The 15,781-nt window shown below is 41.0% G+C and overlaps 1 protein-coding gene across 7 annotated transcripts in view; it reads right to left on the reverse strand.

Moving 5' to 3' along the window:
• Window positions 1-686: 686 nt before the first annotated feature.
• Window positions 687-15,781, reverse strand: part of GABA-B-R2 (gamma-aminobutyric acid type B receptor subunit 2) — an 85,384-nt gene continuing 70,289 nt past the window's right edge. For 6 of the 7 annotated variants that reach the window (XM_069128638.1, XM_069128637.1, XM_069128634.1 and 3 more), the window contains 17 exons: window positions 9,657-9,794; window positions 8,795-8,962; window positions 8,195-8,370; window positions 7,635-7,812; window positions 7,334-7,567; window positions 7,184-7,244; window positions 6,885-7,119; window positions 6,384-6,624; window positions 6,179-6,301; window positions 5,978-6,088; window positions 5,621-5,845; window positions 5,309-5,491; window positions 5,145-5,247; window positions 4,932-5,058; window positions 4,358-4,833; window positions 3,646-4,062; window positions 687-3,449 (listed from right to left, as the gene is read on the reverse strand). In XM_069128638.1, coding sequence (XP_068984739.1) covers window positions 2,908-3,449; window positions 3,646-4,062; window positions 4,358-4,833; window positions 4,932-5,058; window positions 5,145-5,247; window positions 5,309-5,491; window positions 5,621-5,845; window positions 5,978-6,088; window positions 6,179-6,301; window positions 6,384-6,624; window positions 6,885-7,119; window positions 7,184-7,244; window positions 7,334-7,567; window positions 7,635-7,812; window positions 8,195-8,370; window positions 8,795-8,962; window positions 9,657-9,794 — 3,738 coding nt within the window. In that variant the 3' untranslated portion in view covers window positions 687-2,907. The remainder of the gene's footprint in view (window positions 3,450-3,645; window positions 4,063-4,357; window positions 4,834-4,931; window positions 5,059-5,144; window positions 5,248-5,308; window positions 5,492-5,620; window positions 5,846-5,977; window positions 6,089-6,178; window positions 6,302-6,383; window positions 6,625-6,884; window positions 7,120-7,183; window positions 7,245-7,333; window positions 7,568-7,634; window positions 7,813-8,194; window positions 8,371-8,794; window positions 8,963-9,656; window positions 9,795-15,781) is intronic. The other variant, XM_069128639.1, reaches the window with a different exon arrangement.

Genomic DNA, 15,781 nt, shown 5'->3' on the forward strand with positions numbered 1-15,781 from the left:
AGACGTGTACGCAATGATCTGGTATATAAGAGGTTAAACATGTGATAAAGCACACATGCACGCATATATATATGTATATGTTATTAATCCAATCATACCTACTATGTGCTAAGAATACCAATTGTTGTTTAGATTCCTTCCAATTATTGTTATTTATTATTTGATTAGATTCCTTTCGACATAATCTTATCATTCTATTAAAATCAAACACTTTATCAATTATGTTTAATCTAATTTATATTGTGTAGCTTTTAGCTTTCGAATAACGATTCCTTTGTGCGATACTATCTGTATATGTACATCGCGGTGTCCAGAAACAAAGTGAATGTAAGTATATAATTGGATCGTCTCGTTGATCGATCAATTCAATATCAAATCACCGTTTTATTAAATTGTATTTTCTTTATATTAGCAGATTGCTCTATTATAAAGTACGTCAAATCTATCCTAGACAATGCCAACTAGCTTTGGGATTATTTGTAGAATCCACATTTCTTTATAATATCAAAGGAAAGCAGCCCATTTTATATTTCTAAGAAAATTTCGTAAATAAGAAGAGGTACGACAGAAAACAACGACTGCGTTGTATTTATGACGTGTGTACAACTTCATTGACTGTTTCTTATTTAGTATAGAATTATAGATATCGATCGTAATGAGCAGATTTAGTTTTAAGGAACGTAAGATAGTGGAAAACGAATGAATCAACTTTATTGATAAAATTTAATATAATTGACCTGTTAGTATCGACTTGTACTTAATTACTTTAAATTATCGAAATTTTTCCAAAGTTTTCAAATCTCGATGTTTCGTGCATCGCGAGTTTCGCAAACGACTGAAAATTACTGTGGCACAACATACAAAGATAACAAGTGTATTTATAGTTAAAAAGGGGAGTTACGCCTGCTTGTAAACTGTCTTAAAAAGTATGAAGCGGGTATAATTCGTACTACATAACAAATGCCTGTTTTTACCTGTAAACATGACATTTATTTCGATAGTTATATACAAGACTCGCGTAACCACACAATGAAAGTTCTGTGACGAGCATTAGGCTCTCAGAGAATACGCTTTTCCAAATATCCGGACGCTTTTTCGACTTTTCGTTTATCGTAGGCTGTTTCAGATTTTAGTCAAAAAAAAATACGTATAGAAGAACAGAAGGAGAAAAGATACAAATGAAACAATATGGAATGAGGAAGGAAGGTGAAAGAGAAACAGAGAAAGCGCGGGATAGAGAAGAAGAGGAAAATGGATCAGGATAAAATACGCGAAACGAAAAGATAATACAGTATTTCATCGATTCCTTTTACTAGGCATTTAGATCACATTTAGAACTTGCCCGCAAATTGTTTACATTGTGATATATTTCGTCAACAAAAAGACGCCGGCCGTTTATCGTGAAAAAGCGAATATAGTTTTAGATCATGACAAGGGCAATATTTTTAAAAGCCTCTTATTGTGAACGCTTATTGTATGCTTCACTTGTTTATTTATTTTTCATGTCAATGTGTTAGTGTGTTTTGAGCTGTCTCAGGAGTTGATAACAATCAGTTTAGAATTAATTTGCGTCAGTACAGTAGTAAGAAGTTCATTAAATATGATTTAATATGACGCGAACGCGTATTTGCGACAAAAATCAACATACGTGATATATTTTTTTCATTTTCTTTTCCCTTTAATCCTTTTTGTTCGTTTTTTTTGTACTTTTTCATTTTTTTCTGTTTCTTTTTTAAGAAGAGACTCTTGGTATAACGTAAAAAAAAGTTATCTCCCTCGAAACGCGAGGGAAAAATCCTATAAAACGGTTCGAAATTTTTCGACTCGTACGTCTATTCTTCGAATTTGCTAAACAGCGATTGTACGAATTTCGTACGCTATAAAATTATTTAAAACGATTACGCACGCTTACAATGATAGAGTTAGATTAGACGCATACGCTAACACCCTTTTTTTCTACGTTCATTTCAATACTGGCTATTCTTTCTTATCGACCGAATCGATGCAACGTTATTTTTTTATTTTCGTATGACAAACTGCTTTCATGTAATTTGTTATAAAAAACGGGGCTCCGCATTTTGGAACGATAGGTCGCTGTGACATCCGTTTTCTCGTGGACGCAAAGGCGTCATGTGCCTGTATCGTTTTGTACGACGTTTCGTCGTCGGAACGAGAATCGAGATGAGGAAACGAAAATGGCAAAAGTTCAGAAGAGTAACCGTTACAGTGCAGACGCTGTAGATTTCCGTAAAACTTGTTCGTAGAATATCGCGAGCGATTCGTTCGATTCGTTTCGTTAACCGAAAGGCTAAAAGATTCTCGAGCGTCGAACAGAGGCCGGCATCCTCTCGTTAGTCCTTCGATATCGTTTCCGTTCCGTCCGCATAGGAATGTAACGTTCGCTTATACCTACTTAGTCCTATGATAGGACTCCTATTCATAAGTCATCAGTCCCTCGTCAATTTGAAACATAACGTTTATTAAAATATTTTATAATAAGATTTTTAAAACATAGTATAATTTTCTTATCATAAAAACGATTAATAAATGTCAACTTCTTTTTGCAATTACAACGTTCATATATATCTCTATGTAAGAAACATACGAAGCGTCCGATGACTTATGAATAACATAGCGTCTTATTTGCGTACATTTACGTATATTCGAAATAGCAGCGCTGCTGCTCGCTCAAACGTCCGCGAGAGTATCGCAAAGGTAGGCAGGCTCGAGAAAGGAACGATGATTGCTCGCGAAAAAAGATGTCATAGTCTCGGCCGTCAAGGAACGCGTTTCGCGAGTTGATGACGCGTCTTAAGGCCGTGAAGAGAGAAAGAGGGTTCGAAGAAAGGGAAAGAGATAGAGAACGAGATCACCAGATGAAATTCGAAACTAATCGTTGGAAGATCGTTAAAGGTATTCAACGATGTCGCATTTGATAGATATATTCGGACAGCTGGCTACACTAGCGCCGTAGCCGGCCCTCGAGGAACTTTTGTGCCTCTCGGTGAGCAGCTTCTGAAAAATCGGTAAGATCGCCAGATCGAGCAATTCGCCGTCCGACACGGCACTATACATTTTCGAAACGTTCGCAGCGGAACCACCAACAACGTCTGAACTGCTACCGGTCACGGAGCTGGCCGTTCCCGGTCCGTTCGCACTTCCAGCCACACCACTACCTCCACCACCGCCACTGCCACCCCCACGCGGATTCGCGCTTGCGAATTTGTTATTGTGAATGGTAGCGACGTTTGGCGTACTTTGCACGTATTCCAGGCGAGCCTGCTGCCGTAGCTTCGACTCGGTGTGTCTGCACTCTCGTATTCGGCGGGTGGCGCGATGCGGGCACTCGATCATCGCGTGACCCTCGCCTCGCAGCCTAGGGCACTTTTCTCGCGATCTCTCGGACACTGACCGCTGGATGATCGTTGACATGGATCCTTCATATTTCTCTGCAAATACATGGAGCACGGAAATGTTTATTCCAAATCCATTAAAATGCTGGGTTACGGTTTTCTTCCACTTTTAATCATTATGAAATAGTTTTACAATTATTACAATTTGCCATTATTAAAAAGTAGTATAGGATTTTATCAAAATCGAAATATGACAATATGACAGAGTAGCAAAAAGAGTGGCGTCACTCACCTGTATCGGAGTAACTCGCGTTGACCATAGCGGGCACACTCGGAGAACTTGCGTTTTGAGAATCGTAGTGCTTTTTCTGCCTTCGCGGTGGAGGCGGAGTTTCTGCCGAGCCGTTCAACATCGTCCGGGAGTGTCTTCGACCACCGTGTTTCTCACAGCGGTACCCAGTACCAGAAAGTAACGCCCGACGATGACCGCACTCGCCGATAACGTAAGATTTATCGAGGCCAGAATTCAACGAGATTTCCGTTGCTTCGGATTTCGATACGTTTTCAGTCGAAATATAGCTGATGCAGTTGGCCGGTACGCTAGTCCTCCGGGTTTGGAACAACTCGTGATGGGAATGAGCCATTCCGTTACTTTTTACGGACGATCTTCTTTTCAGAGAATGATGAGCGGATGCGTTTGTCGCCGCAACTAGAATGAAACGAAAGTGATTGGAAGTGAGAACTTGCACGAACTCATCGCGAGAATCGTAGGATCAATAAGTACTGAGGAGAGCTGGAAGGAAGTGCTGATTGGTTATCTCCAATAAATCCAATACGATTATAAAATCAGACGCGCATATTGGTCGAAAGTTTCACATTTACAAATAAGATCATGTAACATTGTATCAGACGAAACGAGCGAAGGGAGTAATCAGAAGATTGGTCGAGAAGACTCAAGGGACTTCTTTCCAGTTTTGCGCAATATATAGAAGTGGACCTCTCACCAGAATGTCGATGTTTGGGCACGAATTGCAATGGTGGAGGCAGAATCGCCTGCTCGAGGTAGTTCTGCTCATGAAGTTCACCAAACGAGACATTTTTCGTCGGCGGAGGTGTAGGGAGTCTGGACCTACGATCGTCTTTACATCTGATCGACTTTCCATGTCTGGGTATCTCAGTCTCTTCGAGGATAATAGCGTCTCCTTCTTCGACAATTTCCGGGACGAATTCGACATTCGTTTTACCAGCATCCGGTCGTGAGTCCGGACTCCTTTCGGTAAGAAGAGGCTCGCTCTCTTTCCCAGGTCCGGACGAACGACTTCTTCTACGGCCGAAGTCGTCCGCATGTTTCAATACCGAAGATGGAGCCGAGGTCGAGCTATCTACGGTTCCCTTTTTGATCTCTTGCATTTCGGGAACCAAAGGAACTCGTTCGCTATCGATCGCTATTGCCGGTACCTTCGAGAAAGACGTCTTTTTCCTGGGAGAGAAAAAACGTGAATATAAATTTATCGGTAGCATGGTTTTAATCGCAATATAATAATATAGCGATATTAGACGCGTAGATCGTATACGCACTTGCCAATTTGATGCTCGGTCGCGGTTGAATTCGTGTAGTCGCCGCCTTCCGGTTGAGATGTGGTAGTCGAGTTTAGGCTACACATCGACATCGAAATGTCCGTTGTCTCTGTTGTAACAGATAGACCTAGGATAAGATAAAAGGGCATCAATAGGATAGGGTATAACGTGCTAGAATATCGAAAAGAAGCAATACAATCGTGCCCTGCTTACCCTCTTTTTTCACCGTTGTGCCTTCTTGTCTCGGAACCGTCAGTCTGTCCATCGCTTCTTGCGTATTCGATGCAGTTTGATCATCGATCCTCCTTAGAAACATCTGCAATCAATACAATTGTTCATTCAATGGCTATTTTGCTTGAATTGTCTCACTCGTTTACCTGAAGTTCTGAATCCTTTTCCAGCAGTTGCTTACGAAACTTTTGATTCGCCAGCGTGGCTTCTTTCAGACGTTCTTCCAATTCGCTGATGCTCGAATCCCTTCGCGTCTTCGACATTGGCCTGAGCGTGGCTCTGATTCGTTTATCTATCGCACCTTGAGGATTCCTTCGCAATTCTATCAGCTAACGTGGAAAACGAATCGTTAGCTTTGTTTTTACCAACAAAACGACAAAATAATAATAATAACATAATATGAAGTATGAAGTAAAAGATATAAATACATAAGAATTTGCGTTTTAAAGCTTGCGTACCTTTGGTACGAAAACCAAGCATAGAGTAGCGGTGCTGCAGAATATTATGAATATCGCCAACATAATGAACATGGCGTCTTGTTTGTCAGCCAACACGAAGCTTATAGCTGCTCCGGTAACACACATGATTACAACATTGTATACACTCATTCCGACATATTTGCTGTCGTTTAACGCCGGAATACTAACATGCCTGGTTTCCCATGCCAAAAAGGCGCCAAATATCTACAAGATAAAAAATTGTGTTGTGTAACATCCTTCGTTTCGCTAATAATTTTTCTTTCTATTACTTGAGAAAAATTTGTAATCATGCCGGCGCTGTCTCTCGAATGGATCGTTCAGTAAGCATTTACCTACCATCAAGACACCTTTGTATGCATATATACATCCTAAGTAAATGGTCATTCGATTACTTTGACAGTATTCATTTTCTGGTATTATGATGATGTCTTCGCTGGAAGGATGAGGCTGAAACGGAAGAAGTAACTCACGCTACTCGTATTTTTTTATGCACCATATTTTCACCTCGGTATATTGGATAGATATTGTTGCGCTTACATAAGGCTCCATTTGTTTCGTTTCTCGGTAAAATGGATCTGCAACCTGCCAGGTCGTCATAATCCCCAAATCGATAACCAATAATACACCAACCACCATGAACAGCTGGTAATCCTTTATCACCTAAAGTAAAAACGTAGGGGACATTGCGATCACACGCGTAGCGTGAAGATGAAAAACGCAGACCACGAACCGATCGACTCACCTTCTTATTCAATTTAACGTCGGTGAATATCGAGTGTACTCGCCATGTTTTCGAGAACATGGAACCAAAGGCCAAGGAAAAGCCAGCCATCAATAGCCATGCTCTGGCGGTGCAAATGTAGGGAAATGCCGTTACGCTGGACAGCTGCGAATCTAACCCAAGGAAAATTACACTGCTGTAGGTCAGCATGCATCCGACGATAATGAGGTTGTTTAAATGCGGCGATGACATTTTTATGTATCTGAAACGTCGAAGATGATCGAACGTCGGACATGAGAAGGGAAAGAGAATATCGCGACTGTACGGGTAAAAAGAAGAGCTAAAAAAAAAACAACCAACGATTTTTCTCGTTTGAAAGAACACGATCGTCCTTTTACCCGTGCATCTTAATTCCGTGTTCTTCGATTCGATTCATGTCAAAAAGACGAGCAGAACGAGCCCACGATGAAGTTCGCGAGAAAGAAGAAAAACGAAGGAACTATCCCTTTATCGCATAATCACCTTTGATTTCTATATTTGATATTGATGGCGAGAAAAATGGCCGCCATGGTGATACCCACGCTAGCCGCGGAAGCGAGCAGGGCGTAGATCGTAATATTTACGGTCGATTGCTCGATGATGTGAAGCGTTCGATCTTTTGGTGGTGATTTTCCTCCCCAGACCAAGGGTTCGCCCTTGGACAGATTCAGAACCCCTGTCATGCCATTGAATTCGCCGACCTTTACCTCTCTGTCTCCTGTGATAGAAGAAAACGCACACGAATCTCTCAAGTTAGCGACATCGTCGCGTCTCATACTCACTTTGAAATTGTTTCAACAGAATATACGCTCTCCTTTCGTTATCATAGAAACGCACGAGTCCCTGGAAAATTATGCACACACGATCCTTTAAATAGAGACTAGACAGACTTACAGAGGACCTAATTTGAATGATCGTGGCTTCATACTGACCGTGACACCTTCGAAGCTGGTGTTTTTCAGAGCTTCGAGAAAAAGTTCTTCCCAAAATTCGTCCCTGTATCTGAAATCCGACATGGTCTGATTGCGACGGTGATGTGTTATCTTGCCTGCCACGTGTTCTATAGCTAGAGCAACCGCCCATATACCATCGTACGTATATCCGTGGAATCTGGAATACTCCCCGCCTCGTCTCGAGTCATACTCGAACTGATACTGCTCGGTTGTCTAAAGAAAATCAAGAAGAACGTTGACACCACGCGATTGAATTTCTACTGGTATTACTGGTACTTACGATTCCAGCTACGGTCTCCTGCTCCTCCGTCTTGATCGGCAGCAGGTCAGTTAATATAGCACCCTGCAGAGCTTCCACAAGATTAGTATAATTGCATCCGCCCCCAGAATGCATCCACCAGTCATTAGTATACGTTCCCATGATCACCCATTGATATTTTCTCCCAAACATGCCAAATCTGCAAACGCAATATGCTTCGGTGAATTCAGGGATCAATCAGAGACTGTTTATGAAACTTTAAGGCGCAAAAATGCATATTTACGTTACACGCAAAATTGAATAAAATATCTAATGTAAAGTCTTCGTTTTTAGTGACTACAAAAAGTATTGGCACACGATGAAATTTTTTTATAAGGTTCTGCATTTCATTTTAATAGCATCAAATTTGCGTAGACATATGAAGCGACACGAAATTTAATATAGTGATGTGCGAATACGCTTTTTTGCCAAGAAAGTTCCATTTATTCAATTGTATTCACAAAGATATTAATTTGCATAACTATCCATAGTCTACTCGTGATATTCAATAAATAATTTTGTTATTATGTAGGTTCGCGTACCTATACGCTTCGCAGAATATTCGTCTAGCCCACGCTTCGTTAAAATTCCCTAAAATTATTCTAACATCTTTCTCTTTCAGCTTCTCAAGCGCCGTGGTCACCTCGGTGGCGAAGCTTTGCGACTCCACTACTTCCATACTGTAGCCATCCAGATCTGTGAGCAGCCGATTGTGTGCCTGTAAATACAAATAAAAAGTTTCTCGCTGGTATACGATGCCGTATATCGAATATCACACTATAATTTTATATTTTATATCGTCGTAATATCGAGATGCTCAAGTTGGAAGAGATGAGCGAGGCTTGTTGCGTTTTCAGCAAATAAAATGATAGTTCAACTTTTTTTTTGGTTACGAATATCAATTGTTACGATTGTTAACGATTCAGGTGAAATTGTAAGCATAGGTAAATTGTAATTGTATACAGTGGATGCAACAACCGGGAAGATGCGAAGGTACGAGAGATACGAAAGAAGCGCGCAAGTTTGAAAGATTCGTTGGTGAGGTTTCGCGGTGGCGCGGGTTTGACGAAATGTTGACCGTGTCTGTCCGGTAGCGCGTGTATCACGTTCCATTATATTTTCGTAAAATTTTAAATACTCACCAGAGCGTATCTCGGTTCGTTTTGATAAATGGTACCGACCCGGGTCCAATTGAAATGCATTAAAAGCGCCACGCGGGGAGCGTTGAACGCGTTCTCGGAAGGCACCACCCTAAAGAAATTTGGAAAGCTATTGCTCGTAAACATCGGGTGCGTGTCTGCGTAGCTAAGCTGCAACAAAGAAGATTCAACAAGGATGATTAAGGTGAGAAAGGAGCGTAGGAATTCGCAATAACTCGTCAGGAATTCGGTTCGTTAAAGTTCTGACAAAGGGTGTCAGAGACAACGATCGATGCGATGCAGACACTCTTCTCTCGAACAAAGATCAGAATTCTCGAGGTTGAGTGTTATAAGTTACACCCTTGTGAAGTCTGGTAACTTGAATTGCACACTGGACACCCCAGACCTTGGTAGTGGGAACTCCTTAGTAATCTAAACTTTCTATTCTCGCACGTTCACCCTCACTACCACAAATACATCTTTGCGAAAATATCAACATGGCTGTTTGCAAAAGGTATTCAATATTCAAAGATATTCAATAGGAAATACAAGTATTCGTTTCAGCAGCTAACGAAACTATAGTTAAACTTGTTTAATTCCGAACAAACATTCAGAAACTAGATTGACCAACAAGTTGACCATTCATCAGAAGAATCATCGAAAGATCGATCAACAGATTGGCCAAAAATTCGCTATAAGATTCAGCAAATGTCAGTCAAATTTATCAAAAGTTCATCAAAAGATCTACCATTGTTATTCAATTATGCTGTAAGCGCGACACGACGCAATCCTAAGGGATTTAATTCGTTAGCACATTCGTGTCGTAAAGCTAGAAAATTAGAGCTCATCAAAGTTTCTAACTTACCTGCGTGAGACGCCAATGCTTCGATGCTTTAGCGATGGGATCTGTGACGTGCGTGCAAGCTGCTCCGAATAGCATCACCTTGTGCGGTCCGCTGTGCATCATATCGAAGAACGCCTTCACGCCAACGGCGGCGTTGCACTGGAATAAAATTGAATAAAATTCGACCAAACATCAAGCGTTTTGTTTTTGCTGGTTAAACAGCTTTTGATCGCGATTCGGCTAGCCTTTACGAACAGAGAGAGGAATATACATAACTCGTATGTATATGATACACAGATAGGTTTGAATTACTACCACCCCGGTGTTCTTTTACCTTGGTCTATACACCTAGCCCTATTCGGCTCGTGTCTCTCACTGCCCTCTATTTTTATTTTCGGGATAGCATATAGCAATCTCATTTGCATAGTATGAACGTGCTCGCGTATATTTTACGACGATGCCCGAGTAACGTCAGGAACAGCTCGGTGTAACAAATCCCGTGTGTCAAAGTGAAGCTTCCCGTTTCTCCGTCGAGGATACTCGAAGACAAGCTACTCGCGTGAGGTTGAGAGCGAGGACGAGGACGAGCGCGAACGAGAACAAACATGGTATGTAACCGGCAGATATTAGAAAGGAGAACAGAGAAGCATAGTCTAGCGACAAAAGGATATGGATATACGTATGCACACGGTGAAATTGAACGCATCGAGTAATAATTGACGCGTGAACGCCAGGTTGCTGGCAATTACGTTTCGAACGACAGCAGTTTCGATCTCTTCCTAACCGCATTTACCAAGGTAGCCGGCTGATGGGTACACGGAAGCGAGAGATACAGCACGTGTATGCGACAGATACGCTCTGGTATATTGCATTTGGGTACCGCAAACAGCATACCGGAGCCGTCGCGTCGGTCTACGTAGGGAATTACCGATTCCTTGTGGATCGGCATACATTAACTGGTGGCCCAGTGAACTCGTTTCAAGGCGTTCGAGCTGCTCGAATTAATTAAACCTACGAAACTTAAACTTCGTTTCTATGCAAGGACGTGTATTTAATTGATAGCGTCGCGCTGATCGATCCTTTATTCGTTGCAAATGAAGCAGGTATACGTATCCACGAAGGAAAACGTGACATGTTTCATTCGAAAATGAAATCCTAATCTCGTGTGTGTTTCGAGAGCGGAATCAACGATTCACGATGATAACATAAATCGAAGATTCGTCAAATTCACCAAATTTATTATTATTATCTATCGATAATATCGATAAAGATTAACGAGCAGAATTCATTATGTATATTGTCGTTGAACAAAGGGATCCAAATGGTGATCGATCTTAACTGTGTGAAACACAACGCCTTGGCTGTTCATGCGTTGGCTGTAGGCCATGCCGAGGCTGCGTCGCGAGTCGCGAGCTCAGCATTACCGAAAAACGGGATCACCGGGGAACGACAACGAACAATGAGAGCCTGCTTTCTCGTGGTCGAGAGAGAAAAAAGAAACAAAAGCGCATAGCGATCTTTGCGTTCTCGACTCGCGTGGAAAAGTACGCCAGCTTTATCGATCCGTAAACTCTTACGAACCTGCAAAATTGTTATCTTCAGCTTCAGTCGATAGGATAGAGATTGTAAAACATTTTCATCTTCCTTCTATTCTTACCTATTGAACGAAGAGAAGCGCGTCGTCTCGTGCAGGTAGAAACGAATTATTTGAACGGCGTTGGTATTTTTCGTAGCAGAAAAATTCCAATTTGCTCAAAGGTAGAGAAAATCGATCGATTCTATTATCTCGAATCTCATATTTGCTAGAATCAGAATAAGATACACTAATTGTTCTTCCATTCATAAATATTGGGATAGTTTTGGGTTCCTTTTGACGTAGCCGATAGACCGGTTATTAACGTCGTTGAAATCCGAAGTGAGATTCATCGAATGAATAGGCAAAACGAAGCTTTCCCTTCGAGCGTAATTGAGAGCCTCTCGGTTTTTAGAATAAACGATTTCTTTATCTAGAACGATATACCACGGAAAGAGAGAGACATCTTTGATATCATATTGATTCGAATCGCATGGAAATCCACCGACTAGTTTACGAAGCAGGCCAATCTATTGTGCAAGCTATCAAAACCAAAATTTCATTATAAGTTTGCTGCCCTGGAAATGAACGCAGCTGCGTTATTCACGGAACTCGCCATTTTATCGAAAATCTCGCAACTGATCGAACCAACTATTCTCTGTTTGCATTAAATGCGCGTAAACCGTCGTATTTTTAAAACTCAAACAAACTCTCGTTCATCTGGGTGTTATATATTTATAACTCAATCGAGTTGTCGCATACACCGTCAAATGGAAATCGCGTGTATATTTTCTTACTAAATAGCAAATAGCTCGTAAAAATGCGGTGACGTATTCTTCGTTTTATCCATAACGAACATTCGTCGTTTCGTAACGCTTTTAGAATCAAAAGGTTCGGCAATCCACTGGAAATAGAAACAAAGTGAAATTTAGTCGCTGCAACGTGATTATGCGGATTTCCGGATTCTGTAAAAAGTTGCGCGTTTATGATGTATTTTAGGTAGCGAGGATGCACAGGGCAGAGAGCAAAAGGGCAGACAGAGCGGAGGATAAAAAGCCAGAGAGCCGATCGCACTAAATAAGAGCGAACGAAAACTTTGTGCCTTCTGTACGGTGGGTGAGGAGAAGAGCTCGGGCAGCTCGGGAAACGGGAGAATTTCACGTGTATTCACCGAGAAAGCCAATTAGTGGGATGGAAAGTTGAAAGTCCCAATGAAATTCGAAGCCCCAGGTGTAGGCATTTCCAACGCATTCCCTTCTTTTTTCCGCTACTTTGAGGAAGCGTGTGCTCGTACGCGTGTCACCAACTTCAACGAAATGTTCGGTTTGAGTGTCACGCGAGAAAACCTGAGAATATTCGCAGGTCTCGTTTTCAATTCTGACGGCAGATATTCCTTCATATTCTTTTGTGTCGCATACATCGACGGTACTCGGAAATTACTTTTTGCTATGAACATAAAAATCGTGACAATGCCTCGATGCAAAATTTTTATGAAAATAACTCCTGTTCGTTCGTTTCTGTCTGGATCTAGTTTCTGTTCGTTGAAGTATTTTCTTCATTTTGAGAGGAAGTTGAGTTACGTTGATTCGAGTTTCATCGTAACAGTCGCGCGATATTATTTGCTTATAGTCGACAAAGGAATGGGGAAGCAGTAAAAGTTTTGCTATTTACTTTACACGATTCAAAGAACGATAGAAAATGGGAAACGGGAGATTTCTCCTACCTTTATGCTCTTTTTGAAATATAAATACGAAATTAAAATTAAATAACCAACAATAAGAAATAATCATGGATTTTTAATTAAATTTAAAAAGCCGAGTTTGCCAACTAACCGAGAGCTTTAATACCTCGATACCGAAATTAATTATCCTTGCTTCCCTTGAGATTTCTGATGACTGGCAACTAGAATACAGACGAATGTTCAAAATTATCTTATCTGAGGGAAAAACTTCATATGAGTTAAATATTCAGAAAAAAAATGAGAAAGCAGCGCTCTCGTTATTTATGCTAAGTAATTCTTGATATGCGTTCGTTTATTCCAACAGCGTTAGAACATGTTATATTTGTCGATCTCTTCTTAAACACGATAAAAGATTACAGATAGGGATGACAAACAAAAAATTCTGTCCAATATCGACTGTTACGCAAATTAAAATCAAAATCGAAATCAATTTCTAATTCAAAGACGGAAGTGAGATTTCAACCGTTATCGTTCATAGATTATCTTCGACGAACGACATATCTACGACTGATACTGTCGAGTTACTGGTCAAGCAGCGTGGCCAGATTGCATGACCAGATCGTACGGTCAGATTGCATTGCCGGATATCGGTGTCGCCGTACGATACAGTACATATTGTATTGCATTAACTTAAGATAACGTATAGTCGCATTGGTATTACTTCTTTACCTTTCTGTACCACAAAAATAATATATACAATTTCCACCAGTGCGTAGAATTTGTAACAGTGCCAAATTTTATGTGGGAAACTCTTGCATACGAACATATAGATACGTACAGATTACATTGGAGAATTTGGCCACGAGTTTTCAACGCACGAGCGGTTAAACATGTTTTCACGAAACATGGAGTGACCGATTTTATCAAAGTGGTCGTTATTCGTTGGCCGAAACTTCAAATAGAATTGTGAATTATTAATGTATTTACGTGGGTGTTCGAGGTTATTCTGCTTATATCTAACGATAAGTCAAAGGTCAGCCAGGTGAGCAGCGAATTTGCTTGTAATTTATCGAGTCCTGCAACGCGATCGTGCCCGATCGAGCATATTTTCGAAACACCGAGCGATCGAGTAATAATTAAAGACACGGGATTCGGTATTCTCTATAATAAAATCGTCGCGATTGCTCCACTTTCGTGCGTTCACTCGTCAAAGCACGAACACCAATTATTATCTTTGGTAAACAATGAGACGAAAATTAGTAGAATTGGAAGGATTTCTCTCCTGAATCCGAAAAACATTACGAGTTTAACCGCGCGAAAGATCGTTCGCTTCACTTTTCGAGTATCTTCCTCGATCGATATGAAATCGACAGAGGCGTAGAACACAGATCCAATTGGAACTAATCAACTATCACGAAAAAATAAAAGCCAGTCGAGTGTCGCGTAAAATTAGTTTTTCATTACGTTTCGTCCAGCATGCGATAAATAATTAATCCGAGGCTCGATATGTATAATTGGTTCGTTGCTTCGCGTAATAATTCACATGGAATATTCTAAAGTAACAGTGACATGACAGCGGACATATGTTACGCTCGCTGACTCGCGAAAGTTAAACGGTGTATAAAAATCTCGGGGACAAGAAATTACGTTTCTACGTTTCTTACGCGACCTCTAGGTTTCTCAAATTAAGCTAGTAAAAATATCGAAGGACACGCCATTGTCGTCGGGTGGAAGGCTCGTTTCCTTGGCGCGATTTTCCAGGCTAGAACACAGTTGCAGGACAAAAGCTGTCCAATATTTCGGCAACGCCTGAAATAATAATGCGACGATTCCAATTAAAAACGTATCGCCCACGCTCCGATGTTTTTTATCAACTTTCTGCGAATGTTCACGGAAAAAACAACAAAGCGGAGGAAAAAGTTTGTTTCATCTAGATCATGCTCAAAAGAAATATCGTTTATCACCGGAGGAGACAATGCGAATTCCTGAATCCTCCTCTCTTGTTCATCATTTTCGCTCCCTTCCTTTTTCCTTTCTTTTTATTAGCGACGCAGAAAAGAAGGCGAAAGAAACGCAAAGTGCCGGGCGATCCTTAACGAAACGTCAACTCGCGACGGTGGAACGTCGCGAATCGCGAAACGTGCAAAGTGAACAGGTGAGAAAGAACGAATGAGACGGAAAGAAGAACGGAAGAAAGAGAAACATAGACGATGCTGGAACGACGAGAGAGGCGAGGGAATCAGCCTGAGGTATATACGAGTTTAGTCGGCTAAATAGCCAAGAGCTATTTCCAGCGTAAAGCCCTTCTCTGTTCTTCGTATAAATTCTGAATAGGTCTCGACTTTCATTTTTTTCGACTTCGGTTCAGCTCAGTGCTCTATTCCTCCTAATACCGTACGTTTACAAATCCCACTGGATTTTCGTTATATTCGTTCACACCCATAATTCTTCGATCACGATTACGTTTCTTGAGCGTATTTCACGCCGATATTTATCGTTTTCTCGCTTTGATGTTCATGTTTTCTCCGTTCTCGTTAATCAAGCCGGTGATACATTATCAGCCAAGCGATAAATAAGATATTTTTAAAATCAATTCGGATGGAATTTGATTATTTTTCCCTGGCGGAACTTCCATTCGATGTCACAAGGTTCGATACGAATCGAGACGTAACCAAAGAGATGTTTCGAATTCGATTAAACCCATCTCCGCGAACTTCGGACTCGTTCGTTAAAATTTTTCGTTGAAACGGAACCCTTGTAACGGAAGGTGGGGAAGTTAACGGCGAGCGTCGCCTATCACGATTAGGAAACTGGAGATGTGCCCTGCAGAAAATGAACGACCTAGATCGACCTAACGAGCACGATGAAATGGATTTTTTAAGGTTAACGGCA

Source organism: Bombus flavifrons, chromosome 15, assembly GCF_040668555.2.
Source record: "Bombus flavifrons isolate JBK064 chromosome 15, iyBomFlav1_principal, whole genome shotgun sequence".
In the NCBI taxonomy this organism is placed as follows: domain Eukaryota; kingdom Metazoa; phylum Arthropoda; class Insecta; order Hymenoptera; family Apidae; genus Bombus; species Bombus flavifrons.